Source organism: Culex quinquefasciatus, chromosome 3 (genome assembly GCF_015732765.1).
Source record: "Culex quinquefasciatus strain JHB chromosome 3, VPISU_Cqui_1.0_pri_paternal, whole genome shotgun sequence".
Classification (NCBI taxonomy): Eukaryota; Metazoa; Arthropoda; class Insecta; order Diptera; family Culicidae; genus Culex; species Culex quinquefasciatus.
Genome location: NC_051863.1, coordinates 141762449 through 141781255, shown reverse-complemented (window position 1 = coordinate 141781255; position 18807 = coordinate 141762449). Strand labels below are relative to the sequence as shown.

Below are 18807 nucleotides of genomic sequence, written 5' to 3'. Positions count from 1 at the left end.
GAAGTGTTCGCGTGTCAAGTGTTTTGTCTCCGGTAAACGACCCAGCAAGTGACGTCCACCAAGAACGCAGCCAGCAGAAGCTTCCGAAACCGACCACCAGAGGACCTCGTCGGCAGTGGGCGGTAGAGAGGTGACATGACGGTAGGTTGGAAGGTCAAGGAAAAGGCGCGGAAAGAGGAGGGGAAGGACGTAGAACGACAACCGTCCAGGACTTCCCGAGATTCGTCCTATTGCCCGGACAACGTTAGAGCGAGCAGTCGGAACGCTACAACTCCGCTGCTACGCAAAGTTCAAAGTGAACCAAAGTGAACGAGTGCACGGTAACCAGTACCGTTAGAAGTGTCCCAGCTAGAACCAGGAAGGAGCTGGAGGACATCAGGTACGCCGTTTATCCGCCAGTGAGCCTACCCTAACAATCCCATCCACCTTATCAACAAACCCAACCGTCATGATCAAACTAACCTCAAATTGACCGTCGCCTCCAGGACCCCTCGTACTTCGTACGCCAAAACCCAGTCCGCAACCGGACGTGGACCCGTGTCGAGCCTGCGCCTCATCCGGGTATCCCGGACACCCTCGATGGTGCTCCGAAGGTCGTAGGACGCAACCATCCACGACGGAGAGCAGGCCGACCAGTGAGTAACGAGGAGGAACCGTTAACGACCGCAGCCGGTCGAGCACGCCATCCAGTACACCAACCCCGGAGGCTGCGCCACGATACGGCGAGCGCCGGAGCTGCAGCCAGCGGCTGCGCCGCATGACGGCGAGAAGCAGCAACCACAACAGAAGGAGAGGAAGCGGCGTCCCCGGAAGCTGAGTCGGAGAACGGGGCCCCAAGAAGAAGAAAGGAACAAGGTCAGATAGTTTGTAAGAAAGTGGGAGGAAATAGAAGAAGAGTTCGATCGAAGTGATGGAGTTTTACCTTGGCCGAAAGCATTTCCCAAGCTTACCGCGATTCAGGACCGCAGGCATGCCGACCCTGAGGCTACATGAGGGAGTCTCGGTAGCGCTCGTGAGCCGGTGGTAACCCGACAGTTACACTTTGGCGCCCAACGTAAATTAGACTTGTAGTCTGTTTTCAAGGGTTAAGCTTGGGGGAAAATTGCTTGAAGAACCAGTTATCGCAGGCGTCTCTGGGAAAACATCCCGCCAGCTTGAATGAATTTCCACACTTGTGTGATTGATAATTTAACTTTACACGCTGCGATTGAACAATTTCGTTCGTCCATTGAGGGGTTCTGACGTCCAAATTTGTATGGAAAGGGCAATTGACAAAAAGAAGGTCGGAGTTGACCATTAATGAGTTCATTGATTGAGTTTGTATGGAGCAATCACTTCACCTGTGTATGAATTGCGTTATCTTTCAGCGTTGGTCAAATAAAACACCCAGCAAACTAGTCATTTACTTCAAGAATAAACCTAAAACTATAACAATACTAGAGATTTTTTTTCAATTTACAGCTATTTTCTGCATATTTAGGATGCATGAACAAATTTATAGGTTTTTCTAATCAATTTCTCACTTGAGAATGTGCAAATCTAGTAATTTAACAAATTTTATCGCGCTTTCACAACCATCTAGGATTTTTCAATTACGATTTAGTCGTTAAAACAAGGCGGAATGCCCTAACTAGAATAACAAATTGATTTTCAGTTCAAAATCTGCTTCCGTACTTAGTTCTTTTTAAATTTTATAAAATTACAATTCAAATAACGCGACGCGTGGTTCTGTTGTTAGTACACGTTGATCGTAGAACACCGAACTGGTTGCATGCTGTTCAATGGATGTTCCAGATTCATCGGTGAAGACGTCGGTTTGATTTAGTACAGAGCAGAGCTGAAATGAGAAGATTGAGAACAAAATTCAAAAATGTATCATTGTGATAGTGTATTTCGAGCACGTGAAAGCTAAATTTTAACAATTTTTAATGTGTATTGGTGAATATTTGGTGCGACTAATGGAAATACAAGAATAGTTTGAAATGTTTCAATAATTTATACCCAAATCCCTGAGAACAAATTTAGTACATCCAAGTACTAGCATGAAAGATGATGAAAACAAGAACATAGTGAATTTTAGCCTGAACTAGTGAGCAAAAATACGTACTAGAATACCAAAAAAGGTGAGAAAAGGTTTCACAGCAATTAGTAGAAAGAAAATTTGAAAGTAGTCGCAAGTTAGACAGACGTGTGAGTTGAGTTCCACATCACAAGCTTTGTTTGAGTTGTGGAGACTTGTAGGAGTTTTATCAAGGAACAATTTTTACAGAAATTCTAATTCTTTTAGTTAAGAATTCCTAGATATTTCAACAAATTGGTTCAAATTGGTAGAAGGAGTTCAGCAGAAGGCTGATAAGGAAGTAGTAGGAGTTTGTTTACTTCTCTCACTTAGTGAGATGGAGAAGCTTGGTTGTTCGTAAGGCAGAGCAATCATGATACTTGGCAAAATAGTAAGACCTTGAAATTGTTTAAATGTTTGGTCCGTTTCCTGTTTGTGTACGTTTGTTTGATTCGTGAGGTCTGTTGAAGTTAATAAATAATTTTTTCGTCAGAATCTCAGTGTAATCAGGACAGTTTGTTACAAACAGTGAAATCTGGACAGCATAAATTTTGAACCAGTATCTAGGAGTTTAGTAGGAGATTAGTAGGAGGTTTTAGTAACAAGTTGTTACGAAATTGGAAGGTGACTTACCTGACGGTGAGTTGAAGAGTAGAAGGAGCGCGCGTTGTTGGAGTAAGGTGCGATGTTATCGGCCTAATAGTTTCCTGTAATGGAAAAATTTGGAGTGAGTGATCGGCAGCTAGTTAGTGAAGGAGATCTGGTACGATTGGCGAATAGTTACCTCTGTAAACAATTCTTTAGAGTGCTACGTCGTTCAATACTGTACATTACAGCTCCATGCTAACGTAGTTGGGTGCATCCAGGACTCCGGGTCAAAACTGCAGCAGGCAGGACCCAATTTTAAGCCCAGAGTTGGCAAAAGTTGTTAAAGTTTGAAGTTCCGGAACAAAATAGTTGAAGTTTAGTAGGAGGTTACGCAACGAGGTTTGCAAAATCGAGTCTGGTCTCAGGTATCCGTGAAGATGGTGAGCCAGTTCTCAAAATTGAGCACGTACTGTAAGCCAGCTGCATACATGGTTGTAAAAGTTCTTCAAACCGTGTATTGCGCTATAGTTGGTGAATCAGTCGTGAAGGTGGCAGGTGTTTAGTACCTGTGAAGTAGTAGAATGGCTTAATGAGCTGAAAGGTGAGAAGACGTTGGCAGATATTGGAATGTGGTAGTAGTTTTCGTTTAAAGCATCGTCTGAGAACTCTATTACTCATTCTCAATTATCGCTAAGCCACGTTAGTGTTGGTGTTGACACGTGAATTGTGTCATTGTAGGAGTTTGCAAATGCGACTTTACTGTTGCTGATTTGTATGAGTGAAAATGAATGAATCAAAGAATGAACTTTTGGAATGTGACAAGAATGTAACAATGAATGAATGAATGAATAGTAAATAAGTGAAACGAATGGAAGAAAAGAATGAATGAAATGAATGAGTAGAATACTTGTGACAGCAGTTTTGCATGTTTATGTTGCTTGATTCTTAGGTAGAACTATTCACACCACTGTTAATAAGTATTTAGTGATGTGTTTAGGAAATTGAGCTATCGAGTGGCAGAAATATGTAAAACTGGCTGGTAATGAGCATTTTACGACCTTGATTGGGTCAACTAAAGACACATTGTCTAACATAACAAACTGAAATCAGTTAATTCACCATAAAAAAAGCACAATAGAACTCACAATACCTGAAAGGAAGATAATTCACACTACTTACCTTGAACCGCATAATAATTTCCTCATAGTCATAATAATAAACTTTCCCAAGAAAAGAACTTATCAAAAACCCCAGGAAGGACACTTGAAAATTAAACTTCGCATTGAATTCATTTGGCCAATGCATTTCTGCGTTTAGTTAACCAAAAATTTTGAAGAAAATATGTCGGAAAAGTGTCCAAAATCCTGAAATTTTCATAATTGAACTTTAATTGGGAAGCACCACGTTTGTTCCACAATAACACAATATAGTTTGACAGCCGATGTCAGATACGCACGTACACAGATGAAATGACAGTAGCAAAGAAGTACTAGAGTGCTAAAAACAACTCTGACAACGATGAAATGTTTCATGCACAATCCGCGAATGACTTTGTTTTTGTAAATAGGCATGCTCCGGAGTTCGTAGTTTTTGTTTTTTAAATTATTTATTTGCATGATTTAATTTTAATTTGTTTTTTTTGCATGAGTAGCTTTGTTATTTATTTATTTATTAGTTTGTCTTGTACATAGTAGTTTGTTGAATTTTAGTTTGTTCCTTTTTGGATTTTGGTGAGATTTGTTACAGTAAAAACCAATGAGTTAATCGCTGGAGGCTGGAGTTGAAAGATACGTTGATGGCCAGTACACAGGTTCGTCCTGCTAAACAGCGCGGAGAAGGATTTCTTCCTTCGTTGATGCCTTATGACCCCGATAACTCAGATCACAATACTGTACAAATTTCGCATGTTTTTCATAGAATGTTGGCTGTCGGAATCAAGAAATGGGGTGTGAAATATTTCATGAGCTACAGTGTGACGCTGATTATTAGTCCTGTAGATATTATTTTGAGTTTGGAAGGTTCAGCTAGGCCGCTTTGACGTGGATTCAACATGCAATTTTTTTCTAAAAAAATATTTGTTGTGTAAAAAAAAAATCCTTGCATACAAGTATTTTTTTTACCCGAGCTGGGGGAGAGTGTAACCGTTCGGAACCTCACTCGTGAAGGTTACCGCGATTTACGCGATTTGTTATTCGTTTTCTGTAAAAGTTGGGAAGTGTTCGCGTGTCAAGTGTTTTGTCTCCGGTAAACGACCCAGCAAGTGACGTCCACCAAGAACGCAGCCAGCAGAAGCTTCCGAAACCGACCACCAGAGGACCTCGTCGGCAGTGGGCGGTAGAGAGGTGACATGACGGTAGGTTGGAAGGTCAAGGAAAAGGCGCGGAAAGAGGAGGGGAAGGACGTAGAACGACAACCGTCCAGGACTTCCCGAGATTCGTCCTATTGCCCGGACAACGTTAGAGCGAGCAGTCGGAACGCTACAACTCCGCTGCTACGCAAAGTTCAAAGTGAACGAGTGCACGGTAACCAGTACCGTTAGAAGTGTCCCAGCTAGAACCAGGAAGGAGCTGGAGGACATCAGGTACGCCGTTTATCCGCCAGTGAGCCTACCCTAACAATCCCATCCACCTTATCAACAAACCCAACCGTCATGATCAAACTAACCTCAAATTGACCGTCGCCTCCAGGACCCCTCGTACTTCGTACGCCAAAAACCCAGTCCGCAACCGGACGTGGACCCGTGTCGAGCCTGCGCCTCATCCGGGTATCCCGGACACCCTCGATGGTGCTCCGAAGGTCGTAGGACGCAACCATCCACGACGGAGAGCAGGCCGACCAGTGAGTAACGAGGAGGAACCGTTAACGACCGCAGCCGGTCGAGCACGCCATCCAGTACACCAACCCCGGAGGCTGCGCCACGATACGGCGAGCGCCGGAGCTGCAGCCAGCGGCTGCGCCGCATGACGGCGAGAAGCAGCAACCACAACAGAAGGAGAGGAAGCGGCGTCCCCGGAAGCTGAGTCGGAGAACGGGGCCCCAAGAAGAAGAAAGGAACAAGGTCAGATAGTTTGTAAGAAAGTGGGAGGAAATAGAAGAAGAGTTCGATCGAAGTGATGGAGTTTTACCTTGGCCGAAAGCATTTCCCAAGCTTACCGCGATTCAGGACCGCAGGCATGCCGACCCTGAGGCTACATGAGGGAGTCTCGGTAGCGCTCGTGAGCCGGTGGTAACCCGACAGTTACAATTGTCTACACTTTTTGTTTAGGAATTGTTAGAAGAATTCAACTGTTATAACACCTAAACATCCAATCTAGAGAAAAGGGGGGACCTTCCCAATTATTCTAATTATCATCGTTTTAAGTTTCAAAACATTAAAAAACACATATTTTTTGGAATGCCTAAGATTTAAAGGGGTCGTACCACCCTTCTGTCTTGAGATGAACAATTTTTTACCAAAATCGGAAATGGCTTTGATTTGTATTTTTTGACTTTGTGAGGCCCAACGATCAACGAAGCCATTTTGTGTCATTGGTTCACCAATACAAGTCTCCATACAATTTTGGCAGCTGTCAGTACAAAAATGGTACCCAAATATTGGAAAAACTGTAACTTTTGAAGGAATTTTCTGATCAGTTTGGTGTCTTCGCCAAGTTGTAGGTACACGGAAAAAAATCTTACCGATTTTTTAATTACCTTTTTTTCACAAAAACTCAATTTCCCAAAATAGTTTTTTTAAGATTTTCAAATTTTTTTGATATATTTTAGGGGACAAAAACAACAACTTTTGAAAAAAAATTGCCGCCGATTTATTGAAGAAATATTAATTTAAAAAATATCCAAATTTTAAACCTAAAATTATTTAACCTTTTTTCTAATGTAAATTTGAATTTGCAATCGAAACGTGCTTTACAGAATTTTTGATATAGTGCCTAGTTTTCAAGATATAGCCACCAAAAGTTTGATTTCAGAGCAGTATTTGCTTTTTTTTATTTTTAAAAATAGTGATCTTTAGTGACCATTTAAGTGTGTACCATAAAAGGGCGGTGTGAAGGAAACCGTTGGGCTCACCCAGATTTTGATAGGTTTTTGCCTCAAAAACAATGTTTTCATACAATGAAAAAATCCCATAAATCGTTCAGAACTCGCGATTTGCGATTTACTGAAAAGTGGTCTGTTTTTTAATATCATGTTTTGTTCTAAAACATTGAAGATGCGTTCAAATTGCTTCGTATTTCACTTTGAATCGTAGTGAGAAGTCCTACCAAAAATGTTCTGTATTCATATTGATCCAGGAAGTCGTCATTTTTCATGGGCAGCAAGTTGGAAAAACGAAATTTTTTACCTAACATTTTTACAAATTTCACTCAAAAATCCATCAAATAAAATTGGGAATCAAAATCAATACCATCATCTTGTAACAATTTTCTGAAAAATTTTGTTTATTGAACAATTGGTCACTTCAGTGCCAAGATACAGCCATGTTAGTAAAATAAAAATGGTGAATTTTCGAAATTCTCTATGAAAGTTCAATTTTCTAACGTACACCACTAATTCAGCTACTGACAGCATTTTAAGCATTAAGTAAGTATTTATTAAATTAAAAGCAATTTTCATCAAAATCTTAAAAAAATGATTTTGTTGTACTAAAGGCGGTTAATTTAATATACATTTCTTAGTCATGGCGCTTACGTCACATAGTCAAATCAATGAAAACTATAGATTTTGCTCGTAAATTGCTGTTATTTAACTATGCATTTTTTTGTTTATTTCAGTGGCTTAAAAAAAAAGAAATAAGAAAATTGAAGTTTTCTAACTTTGACTCAAACAACCCTTTCGTTTGTAATGCCGATGTATCAGCAACTAATGTTCCGTTTTCATTGTTAAAAAATGAAACATTCGTAAAGTTTTCCGATCTTTTCAAAAACAATAATTTTAGAATTTTTGAAGCGAGACTAATATTTCAAAAGGGTGAATGTTTGACCCCATATTACGCCCTTTTAAAATGTTAGTTTTACTTCAAAAATTTAAAAATATTGGAAAATTTTACAAATGTTTTAGTTTTTAGCATTGAAATAACATTATTTTTTTTAATTGTATTTAATTAGACCTATCAAATCCTACAACTTTTTAGGTTTTCAAAATCTCAGTTTTAGACAAAAAAAAAGAAACAAAAATCGCTCAATGGTTGGGTCGAAAAGTTGGTGAATTATTTGTTCAACATATTTGAATACTTTTCAAGGAAACTGACGAAAATAAATCAAGCCCGAATTACTTTGTTTTGACAATTCCATCCATCCATTCCATACCGGGACCGTGGTGTAGGGGTAAGCGTGAGTGCCTCTCACCCAGTCGGCCTGGGTTCGATCCCAGACGGTCCCGGTGGCATTTTTCGAGACGAGATTTGTCTGATCACGCCTTCCGTCGGACGGGAAGTAAATGTTGGACCCCGGACTAACCTAAAAAGGTTAGGTCGTTAGCTCATTCCAGGTGTAGTAGTCGTCTCCCTGGGTCCTGTCTCGGTGGAGTCGCTGGTAGGCAGTTGGACTAACAATCCAAAGGTCGTCAGTTCGAATCCCGGGATGGATGGAAGCTAAGGTGTAAAAAGAGGTTTGCAATTGCCTCAACAATCAAGCTTTCGGACACCTAGTTTCGAGTAGGAATCTCGCAATCGAGAACGCCAAGGCAATGCTGTAGAGTGAATAATTTGATTTGATTTTGATTTGATTTTTTTGACAATTCCATCCAATTCTTGCGTAAACAATCAATATGAAAATTCACTTTGGTGGGTCAAACCACACGTTTTATTGTGACCCACCCCAGCAGCTGCTTTGGAGAAGGGGCAAAAAACAACAAAACAAACCCACCCAAATTCAACGCAAAACCATGTTCGCCCTCAGGGGTCAAGGATGGCAACAAGAAGTAAAAATATTTTATCACAAAATTTATGATTTCTTTTGCTTCGGGGACTCTCCCCACCAAGTTCCAACGGGTTCATGCTAAAAAACCACCCAAGCACGTGGCGCGGTTAACCCCTAGGAGGAGGGTTGGGATTTCCAAGTGAAGCACACGTGGCCAAATCCTCGGCATAAAGTTCAAGTTTTTCGAAAAAGCTCTGCTCTCTCTATGTTTTTGGGAGGGAGGGCACTTGAAGGCACAACGAAGCAATGGATTCCGTTTCGGCGTTTTTCATCTCGAAACAAAAGCGTGACATGTCGGGGGGTAGGGTGAGTGCATTGATTTGTGACTTGACGATGGAAAAAATACTGATTAAATTAAAGAATTTTAAGTTTAACAATCGTAACTGAAAAGCAAAATTACATCTCAGAAAAGGTTAAACCCCCCTCTCCCTATTCAATGAAACACAACGAGGTTTTGGGTTTACTCGGTAACGAATTTAAAAGGGTGCGCTTCTGTTTTTTTCTTCGACATGGTTAATGCTTCTAGTAGTGTTTCGTGCTGGAGGGACGTGTTTCCCCGGCAGAATTATGACGGTCTTAGCTTGCCCCATTTTGGGGTGTACCGTGACAAATTTCAATAACTTTGGCAGTCAACCCGGGTGCAATCGATCTGTGGAACGTAAAGAATTGGATTCTGAAACCAAAAATTGTTTTTTTTTGTATAAGTTTTTTTGAAAAATGATTGATCTTATTGGAATTACATCAGAGAGAGTTTATATAAATTTTTAATTATAATTTTAAAAACAAATTCTTTTTTTTATCGAAATTTAACATGGCCAACACAAATACTTATTATTTTTTTGTATCCTCCTTAACAATAATCCCATAAATCAGAGGAAAACACAATAAAAAATTCTTTGATAAAAAAACTTGAAATAAATAAATAAAATCTATAATGAATAAAATTCGGCTGGAATAGGTTATAAATAACAAAATATAAATCTGAAGCAATCTAAAGCTTTTTTTCAATATTCAGCAAAAAAAAAAGCAAGGCAATCCACTTTAACGACCCCCGGGTCTTTTGTGGGCTCTGTTGCAAGTTTCTGGGATGGTGGGAACTTCAAAAAAATTAATAGCTTTTAACATTTTAAGGCGATAGCTGAAAATACTAATTATTACTAACTGAAAAAAACGGAGCAGTTCATGGTTGAAAACATTCTGAAAACTCTAAAAAGAATTGATTTTAACACATTTACTGATCTGATTCGAAAAATTCTATGTAAAGGTTAAATTTCGGAAAATTCATTATTTTGTACCATAATTTCTAGGGTATTTTCGCAAAGCAACATTAGCTTAAAAAATGCGTCAGTTTTTTTTAAATCATTGCGATGCACGGAGAACATATTTTATAATTGAAATAAACACTTTTTTAAATTGTTTATGAATTCAACTGCTGAAAAATCGTCAACTATAAACAACGAATTTCGGTAAATTTAACTTAATTTTGGTAGTAAAGTTCAATACTGTTACCGATCTTAAATTAACTGATACATATTAAAAAAAAAACATACCCAAATTACAACATTCGAATAAGAGTGTAATTTTCCAAAACATCGATGTGTTGAAAATTATTCAGTATTTTATTTAAAAATAGACCCCTTTTTAGATCGAATGAAATTTCTAAGAGCAAAAAGCTCTAAGGATCATTCAAATTACATGTTTTTATGTAACTTTGCTGGGTAGTAACCCAAGAGAGTACTTATGTTGTAGAATAAACAAGAACAAATTTATTTCGTTCGTATACTCATAAAGTTTTATAACTTAAATTTTTTTTGTCAGCATGTTTATTAAAAAGTTAGGATTTTGACCATTTAAGACTATTTTTTCGTAGTTTTCACCTTTGAAAGTAATTTTTGTCAATAGGTTCAACAAACTTTGCATAACATTTGCCTTTTGGTTTAATCTTCAATCTATTCCTTTTTTTTGAAACTTTTCGAATAATTTATAGTAAACGATTGAGTTATAGCTGTAAAAACTTCCACAAAACGATCAATCAATTGTCATCATAATCATTAAAAAACAGATTCTGTTAACTCATTTTTAAAGTTTTTTTGACGAAAAATATATTTTTTCAGAAATCTTAATTAAAAGTAAATAGATAGGCAAATCACAGCGTTGGAAACTGAAACAAAATTACTGTCACAGAATAACGATATTATAAAGAAGATATAAACCCTAAAGTAATCGTGAATTTTCAAAATGGAAACGGATGATAGAAAATCTCTCATAAACGTATTAAAACAAAATGGAAAGACAATTTCTCAACCAGGTGAAGTTAGGATGAGAACAACACGTTTTAGAAAATCGACTATGAATTATTTCATTCCATTTTATTAAGTTGCTTTAACAATTACTGTTTACGTGAGATGGCGCAGTTTTTATCCTGAGCTGAGATATGGACTATCTTTCAACAGCTGATTTGTCAGAAATGGGCAGAGAGTTTACTGGTACAAAGAAAAACGAATTGGACAAAGAAGGTATAAATTATGAATGGTTTGCAATGCAAAAAAATACTTTTATAAACAGGTCGAAATCGTTGGTTTATTTTTTTCATCTCATGGTATAGAACTAGATATCAACAGTATATCACCTTTTAATGTTTCATATTCAACAAAAAAAAAAAAAAAAGAAAAGAACATATTAATACTTCCGAAAGAGTAACCACAATGATTTTCCAGATTCCAATCAGCACCGTGCATTGCATTAACCTTTCATCCTTTTCGCTTTGTCTGTCAAGTCGGTGACTGACGGACTGGTTACATCAGTCCTTACACGCGGCAACTTCCTTCCTCAGCAGCAGCAGCCGAGAGTGCATCCGAAGTTCACTCTCATGCGGCTTTTTCGCAATTTTGCCTTCTTTTTTTGTCGGAAAATCAACCCTCTCTGGCACGCTCCCTCGCTCAGCTGACCGTTCCGAGAGAGAGAGAGAGAGAGAGCGATTGAGCGAGCAAATCACATGAAAACAATCAACAAACGGTTTTCATAGCCTTTTTCACGCTCTTGACAGTGTCGGCATGCGGGTTTCGGCCACTTGGAAAAGCCGCTCCGTGTAGAATCATATGCGGCATAACCGTCAACCGACCGACACGGCGCCGTCAGTGGCTGTCATCATCAGCTGAATTTTCCTCGTGAGAAAAGAGAGGGAGAGGAAGTGTTTGCGAGAAAATTGCGCATGCTTTTCTTGTGGTGAAGTTGGGGCATGGCTGCCAGCGGTGAATTAGTTATCTGTGCTGCGAAGACAAGAAAACAGTTTGACATTTTATTGTGTATTATCCGTTCATTTTTTTATAACAACAATTGTCAGCAACTAGATTAAACTGTGGAGTTTATTTTCAAAAGGTTTAAAAGGCAAATACCCGTAACTCAAGGCGTTTCCAAAAACACACCGGAAGCTGACAATGAAAAATAAAGAAAAACTATAGAATTAGACGCATAAAAAGTAACTAACCAACCTTTGATTTGAATTGTTGTGTTTGAATTAACATTTAAGCTTGTGTCAGAAGTTGAGAACAATTTTGGAGAAACGATTTTATTCAAGCAAGCTAAATCCACCCAAGTGGTTGATGCCTTCCTTTTTTGTTATCTTGTGATGAATGACGTGTTTTAATTAAAATTAACTTAAAAAAAACCCTCTCATACTCAACCCCATCGCAGACGGGCTTCAATAAAAAATCTCGGAAATCAATTTTTTATACAAATTTGAGTTTTAAAAAGCATTAAAAAGAGGAAAAATATGTATTTTCTGTGATCAACTTAGGCCATGGGTCTTATTAATATCCTAACATTTTATAACAAAAATAAGTATGCAATAATTTTTGTTATGTTTGTAGATTATGTCTTGAAACACTTTGTTGCTACTCAAAAGCTATTGGTTTAAGTGTACCGTAAACTGGGGTGACTTTGATAGCCCGGGGTGACTTTGATAGGTTTTTCAAATTCCCGTCAAATTAATATCTAAACTTTTTTGAGAATTTTTAATATTTAAGCATTAATGGATAGCTTATTATCGAACATATATGCAAAAATGAGACTGTTACATTGGATGTACCAAAATTAGTGGCCAAATCAAATTTCTATCAATGTCACCCCCGGAATATCAAAGTCACCCCAGTTTACGGTACCGTAAACCGGGTTGGTATTGATAGAATTTCAATGTATTTTTAAACTTGAACTTTCCTCAAGATTAATTTATTTACAAAAGTTTTTTTTTCAATAGGGGTAAGTTCCATGAAAATTTGTATTACAACACCAGGGGTGCCTCTGATAGTCGAGGTTTTCTTACGTTTATAAGGGTAAATTAAATTGTTACGTTAAATATACCGTTAATAAGGTTACTTGTAATTTTTCGTTTGATGTATTTACAATTGAATGTTTATTTGAATAAGTTCATAGCTTTTTCATACATTTTTTTATTAATTTGAGGATAAGTACAAAAAATTGCTAAAAATATTTAAGATGTTTTCTTTACAATATCAATTTTCATTACCACCAAAACCAATTTTCAGCATGAATTAAACAAATGCACTTTTACACAGAAACTATAATTTGTCTATAATTTGAAAACATTTTTAAATTATTTTTTTATTAACACTTTAAATTTATTAATAAGAAATTGTTTTATAACTATTCTAAGTGTAAATATTTCTAAAGAATCTGATAATTCAGTCCGTTTTCTAACAGCACTTTGATCCTATTTATCAAATGGTTTCATTATTATGGTTAACTAACTTTTAAAGCTTTTCAAACTTTGGTGACAGTTACTTCTTGAGGTACTATGAACAGTTTTATAAAAAACTGTTAGGCAATTTGAAAAAAATGTCTAAGATTTTCAATTCTTAACCTCCTGGATCCGCGAAATTCATAATATCGAGAAATAAAATTAAGTAATGTGACTTCTAAGAGTTAATCAATTGTTTGATTTGCTATGTAATGATGTTATGACAGGAAAGATTTTGAAGAGGTAAAATGTTACTTTAAAACCTACCGAAACCTAGAAAGCATAAATATTGCATTTTCATTAACCAATCATTTCAAAAAAAATAAAAAAAGAGAAGAAGAAATTGTATATTTCATAAAATTTGGAAAAACTTTATAGAGCTTTCAAATAACTTTAATAAATGTTAATAATTGTTAATCATGCTTCAGATTTTATTAGGCATCATGAAAGATGATAACATCTTAATCTTTTTATAGCATTTGAAAGGTGGAAAATATTTGAAATCAGGTTAGTTCAAGATTAGGGTGTTGCCAAATTTCGAACTTTTGAGAAATATTTTTGTTATTTGGTGTTGTTGATCATGAAAATTCAAGCAACTTTGACGACGACATCAAAATGTTATTTTACCTCGTAATCTACGATTGTCAGATCAAATTTTCTAAAAGCCTTCGAGCAAACCAGTTAAAAAAAAGTAGCGTATCAGAATTAAGTTTAAGAGAGAAGTGATGCGCTTTGAAAAACAAACATATTCATTTAAAAAAATGCGTAGGCCAATTTAAATGCACTAAGTTGTTTTGAAATCAGAAATTTAATACCTAGAGCTTTGAAATATCTCAAAGGCAATTTTCTTTAAACACGAGTTTTTTTTTCATTTTTAAATATAAAAATTCAATAGAAAAGTATATACTTCCATTCAAAATTAATCTTAATACCTTATATAAAAGGCAAAATATGACTTGAATCAAAATTATATCAATTTGGATATTTTAGAGGCAGATAAAGATTCAGTGGGCAACATAACATTAAATAATTAATGACAACCCAAGCAACCGCGAGGCACTTAATAGCGGCATTAAATCAGCACTATATTGGCATTTAATACCAGCAAAAAGCGGCCAGGACTACTGCGTTGCATTAACCGCAGAGACAGATTCTGTGAACGGATCACATTTCACAGAATCATCAGGGGAGGAAGGATGCGTGGGCATACCGTACCAAACGCTCCGAATCAGTTGGGTGTGGTGTGTTAGTGTAAATTGGCAAATTATTATATTTTTAGGGGGAAGTGGAAATGGGAAAATTGGGGTTGGGGAAATCGAGATTGGGAAATGGAAAAGTGGGAGAGGGGTAGGAGGGTTTATTTAATTTATAATATTATAATACAGGGGAATATAATCAAATATCAAATAATGATGGAAAGCTCTCACCAAGAAACAGAAATTCTTCAAAACACAGCCAGGTGGTAGTGGTGTCCCGATAGTCTGACCCCAGGATCTTGACAGGACACAGGCCGGTCGGATGAAGTGGAAGTGTTCCTTTAGCACCAAATATCTCCACTCCCAACAATTATTTCCTGATGTTTCGCTGGTACAAATTGCACATTCAGCACAGAAAAAAAAATTATGGTAATATTCATCAGGAAATGGTGACAGATTTTGTGGCAAAATAAATGATAAATTTTACCCCAGAAAATGATGAATTTTCATCAGTTTTTGATGAATATTCATCAGGTTCACATTTTTACACATTTTTTATGTAATATTACACAAATAAAGAGGTAATATTCAACCTACCAAATTTTCAACATTCCAAAATTCAACTTTTTTTTTCTGTGAGGATGATTGAATAAACTCAACCACAGCCTCTTGAAACAGCATCCGCCATATCTTTTCGTGTTCCTAATCCTTGGCAGTTCCGAACGATTTATTGAATTCACTTCGACAACGACAATTAGAAACAAAATTCTCATTTAACACAAATAAACCTTATAGAAGAATGCATATAAAGGGAAAAAATAAAATTTGACAAAAATGACGCGGAGTGAAAAAGTTTTCCAACCGTCAGCACCGGTTGCTACGATCGACTCCCAATAACTATGAGAATAACTGCGATTGGCCAAAAAGTTAATACCGTAGGTCCATCAAACTCCCTAACTTTTGACCTATGGGAGTAAGAGTGTTAAAGGTTGTAGCAAAAAGTAATTGGGGTTTTAGAAAAATCAATTTTTAGCAGTAATTAGCATAAGCTATGAGAAAAAGTCAAACCAATCTCGGAAAATTTTGAAATTAAATATGTCTTTATTGAACATTCTTATAATAATTACATTTCTTTTACATGATAAGTGGTATGGCCTAATGCTCTTCATCTTTGTTGTACTTTTCGTTTTATTATTAACTGATCACATTTATTTATTTGCTTCAAATTGTTTTACATTATTGCATCGAATTGAATACATTTGGGTAAAAAAGAAAAAAAAAACTTTAACAACTAATCCTAACCTAAAACTAAAAAAAAATTGAAATCCATTGAAATATTCAAAATCACTAGAACGAGTAAACTACGAACTGTATTTTAAGATGAATGCTCCAAGAGTTCTTACTTGTTCCTGGCGAGTTTTGCAACCACGCAGTGTTGTTGTCATCTCGATGAAAATGTTCAAAAGTTCTTGTGGTGAAAACAGGTCACTACTGCCTTCACCCGTTGATGTTGGTTGGTTTTCCCTCGGTTGCTGACTGAAGCCTGGAGGTGTTGTATGCTCTGCAACTCTTTGCCGCTGATTCAACGGCAATGGCTGCAGATTTGGAACCACTCGAGTAGATCCTGCTCCTGGTGACGCCAAGGCAGGAAAATCCACGTCCGTGTATGCTGGTGGTGTTTTGCGACGATTTGGTTGGTGCCTCGTCGTCGCTTGCTGCCGAATTTTTACAAACTCAGCACGTTTTGGGCAGCTTCGATTCTTGGTAGAATGGTCGCCGCCGCAATTGAAGCATTTCGCTTCGATGTTCTCGTTGATTGTTTCGCAAGCTTGAGTTTTGTGCTCACCTCCGCAGGTTGCACAACGGCTCTTGATGAAACAGTTCCTTCCACCATGTCCAAACTGCAAGCAGTTCGAACATTGCGTCACGTCACGGTGCACTGGACGATAACGTTCCCAAGTCACGATGATGTTGAAAATTGCCCGAACTGCTTTCAGCTCAGACGGCGATGTCGATCCTTTCTCGAGATGAACCAGGTACAGTTGATCACGATACTTGATGTCCTTGTTGTGTCTCGTCATCTTGAAGACTTCGATCACGTTCAACTTAAGAGTTTTGAGCTCTTCTTTCAGCACACTCACATCCATGTCGTACAGACCTCGGAGGACCTGTTTCATGGGGCGTTTACCTGGATCGTCATGGCTGTAGTATTCAATCTTTGTGTTGTTCAGGAAATCCCGAACGTAGTTGTAATCCTTTCTGGTAGGTAGCAGAATTTTGAGTCCATCACCACACAAGCGAATGGAAGCTCGTAAAGCACCAGATTTGATAAACCCGGTCAGCCACTTTCGCACCGAATCCGATGACGATGTTTTCACAAAAATGGGTGGCAACTTTTCCCGTCGTTCAAATTCTTCCTTCTCGCTCACGTCCACAGGGAGGGTAGCGAACTGGTTTCCAGACGAATTTTGAGCGTCCTTGCTCAAACTGCCTGGCTTTGCAGGTAGCGCTTCGGCATTCTTTAGCTTCTTCAAATCTGCCGATCCTGCTGGTGAGGACCGCCTCTTTTTCTTGCCGTGAGGCATTTTTGCACTTTTTAAGCACTTTTCAGGAGCTAAAATCCAGGAGTACCTCACTGAATGATGGTCCACAAAGGAATGACCAATCTCGGATGATTATGGCACATTATGAAAGTCTGCTAGCCCGAAGAATATGTATTTGCTTTTTTTAAGTTTGCTTGCCCAGAGCTTGAAATTATAGCATGATCCTGGCTGAAATGTTCCATTCATTTTAGCAGGATTCTGGAAAATCAACTCTGGTGGTATTTCCATGGCTTTAACCTTTTGAATTTGTTAAACAACTCAAATATCAAATTGTCTGTGTACTGTCTGGCAACCCTGACAGCTAGCTTTCTCTCAGTTTCAATTTCTCTTCCTCGCTCAGTGGCTCCTCCGTGCGGCCAGTCACCGAATCACCTCTCTCGCAGCATCGTGCACACCGCATGAGAACCGTTGCCGAACGAACGGCCCGAAGCCGCGGACCTTTACCCCAACTGTCGCTCGGGACGGAAACTCAGTTCGCTGCGGATTTTCACGGGAAAAACAACACACCACACATTGGGGCGCCCCATTTCACTTCTGCTCTGGTGGTGCTAGCGACTGGTGGTGGCGCGGTTGCATCGTCGCGTGCTCGTGTGTGTTTGTGTGCGTATGTGTCCGTAGTAGCTTTTTGGGGGTGGTGCGTGGAAGGGGGGGAAGTGTCCTCGTGGGGTGGCCACGCGGCCTGTGGCGCCTGTGTGTGAGAGTGTGAATTTTTCCGAGAAAGGATTAGAATTCGTCGTAGCGATTTTATTGACGAGTTTTCTTTTTTGTTCGTTCTAAGGTGAACAGGAAGGAATGAATTGCCAAACTTGGCCAGTTTAAGTTTTTCCGAGGACCAAAAGGATTGCCACGACACCACGGAAGAGGGAGGAAAAGTTTTTCAGGTGTCATTACTGTAGAAAACGAAGAAAAAAGTGAAACAGGTGAAAATTCCGACCCGGAATCGGTTACGTGTACGAAAACGATCCTGTCGTTCCGAGGTGGACGAAAAATTTCCGGTAATTTGAATCTCCAGCAGGAAAATTGCTGCCGGAAAACTGGAAGAAAAACGAAAAGTTTTTCCAATTCAATTTGCCTTCTTAAGGTGATACTTTGGTGGACGAGCCCGCTTGCAATTGCGAAACAAAAAAAAACGAAAAAACTAACCGAAAAGTGCTGAGTGAGTGAGAAAGTGGGAAAAGTCTCGGAATTTCCTCTCATTTTCACACGTTACGGAACCCCCCCAAGGAAGTCAAAACAGTAAGGAGGTGCAAATAATCGTTACGGTCGTCGTCGTCATCGGCACGCGGTGGAGAAAAAGTTTAAATATTTCCCAGGAGATAAGGAAAGTGTGCTGCAGAGGAAAAGCGTTTGCAGAGGTGAGATCGGAAAAAGAACGAAGTTGGAGGAAAAAATCTAATCAAATTTTCACGAGGACGAAGAAGATCGCAAAAGGAAATTGAGCTAGGAGGGCAACAAAGACACACACTCGCTCTCTCTCCCTCTCGCTCGCTCATAAAAGGGGAAAAACCGTGTGAAAATTTAATGAAATTGAAAAAAGAAAATGCATAAAGAATAAAAGTGCACCAATACGCTCGCAAAACAAATTTCGAAACAGTGGTGAAAAGTTCTTCTTTTTGTCGAGGGGCCAACACGAGTGATAGCGTAATGTTTTTTTCTGCTGCTTTTTGAAATTTCGTAATCTTTCGGT

General features: G+C 38.3%; 2 protein-coding genes across 51 annotated transcripts in view; both read left to right on the top strand.

The window, feature by feature from the left end:
- Positions 1-4994: 4994 nt before the first annotated feature.
- LOC119769279 (axoneme-associated protein mst101(2)-like) overlaps positions 4995-18807 on the top strand; it is a 93094-nt gene continuing 79281 nt past the window's right edge. Inside the window, exons 1-4 of the mRNA XM_038261246.1 lie at positions 4995-5102; positions 5149-5228; positions 5335-5446; positions 5520-5705. Coding sequence (XP_038117174.1) covers positions 4995-5102; positions 5149-5228; positions 5335-5446; positions 5520-5705 — 486 coding nt within the window. The remainder of the gene's footprint in view (positions 5103-5148; positions 5229-5334; positions 5447-5519; positions 5706-18807) is intronic.
- LOC6033527 (glutamate-gated chloride channel) overlaps positions 17574-18807 on the top strand; it is a 272801-nt gene continuing 271567 nt past the window's right edge. For 28 of the 50 annotated variants that reach the window (XM_038259461.1, XM_038259459.1, XM_038259434.1 and 25 more), the window contains exon 1: positions 17575-18761. The gene's annotated coding sequence lies outside the window, so the exon portion shown is untranslated. Of the gene's footprint in view, positions 18762-18807 lie in introns of all 50 variants that reach the window. The other 22 variants (XM_038259414.1, XM_038259432.1, XM_038259424.1 and 19 more) reach the window with 6 other exon arrangements.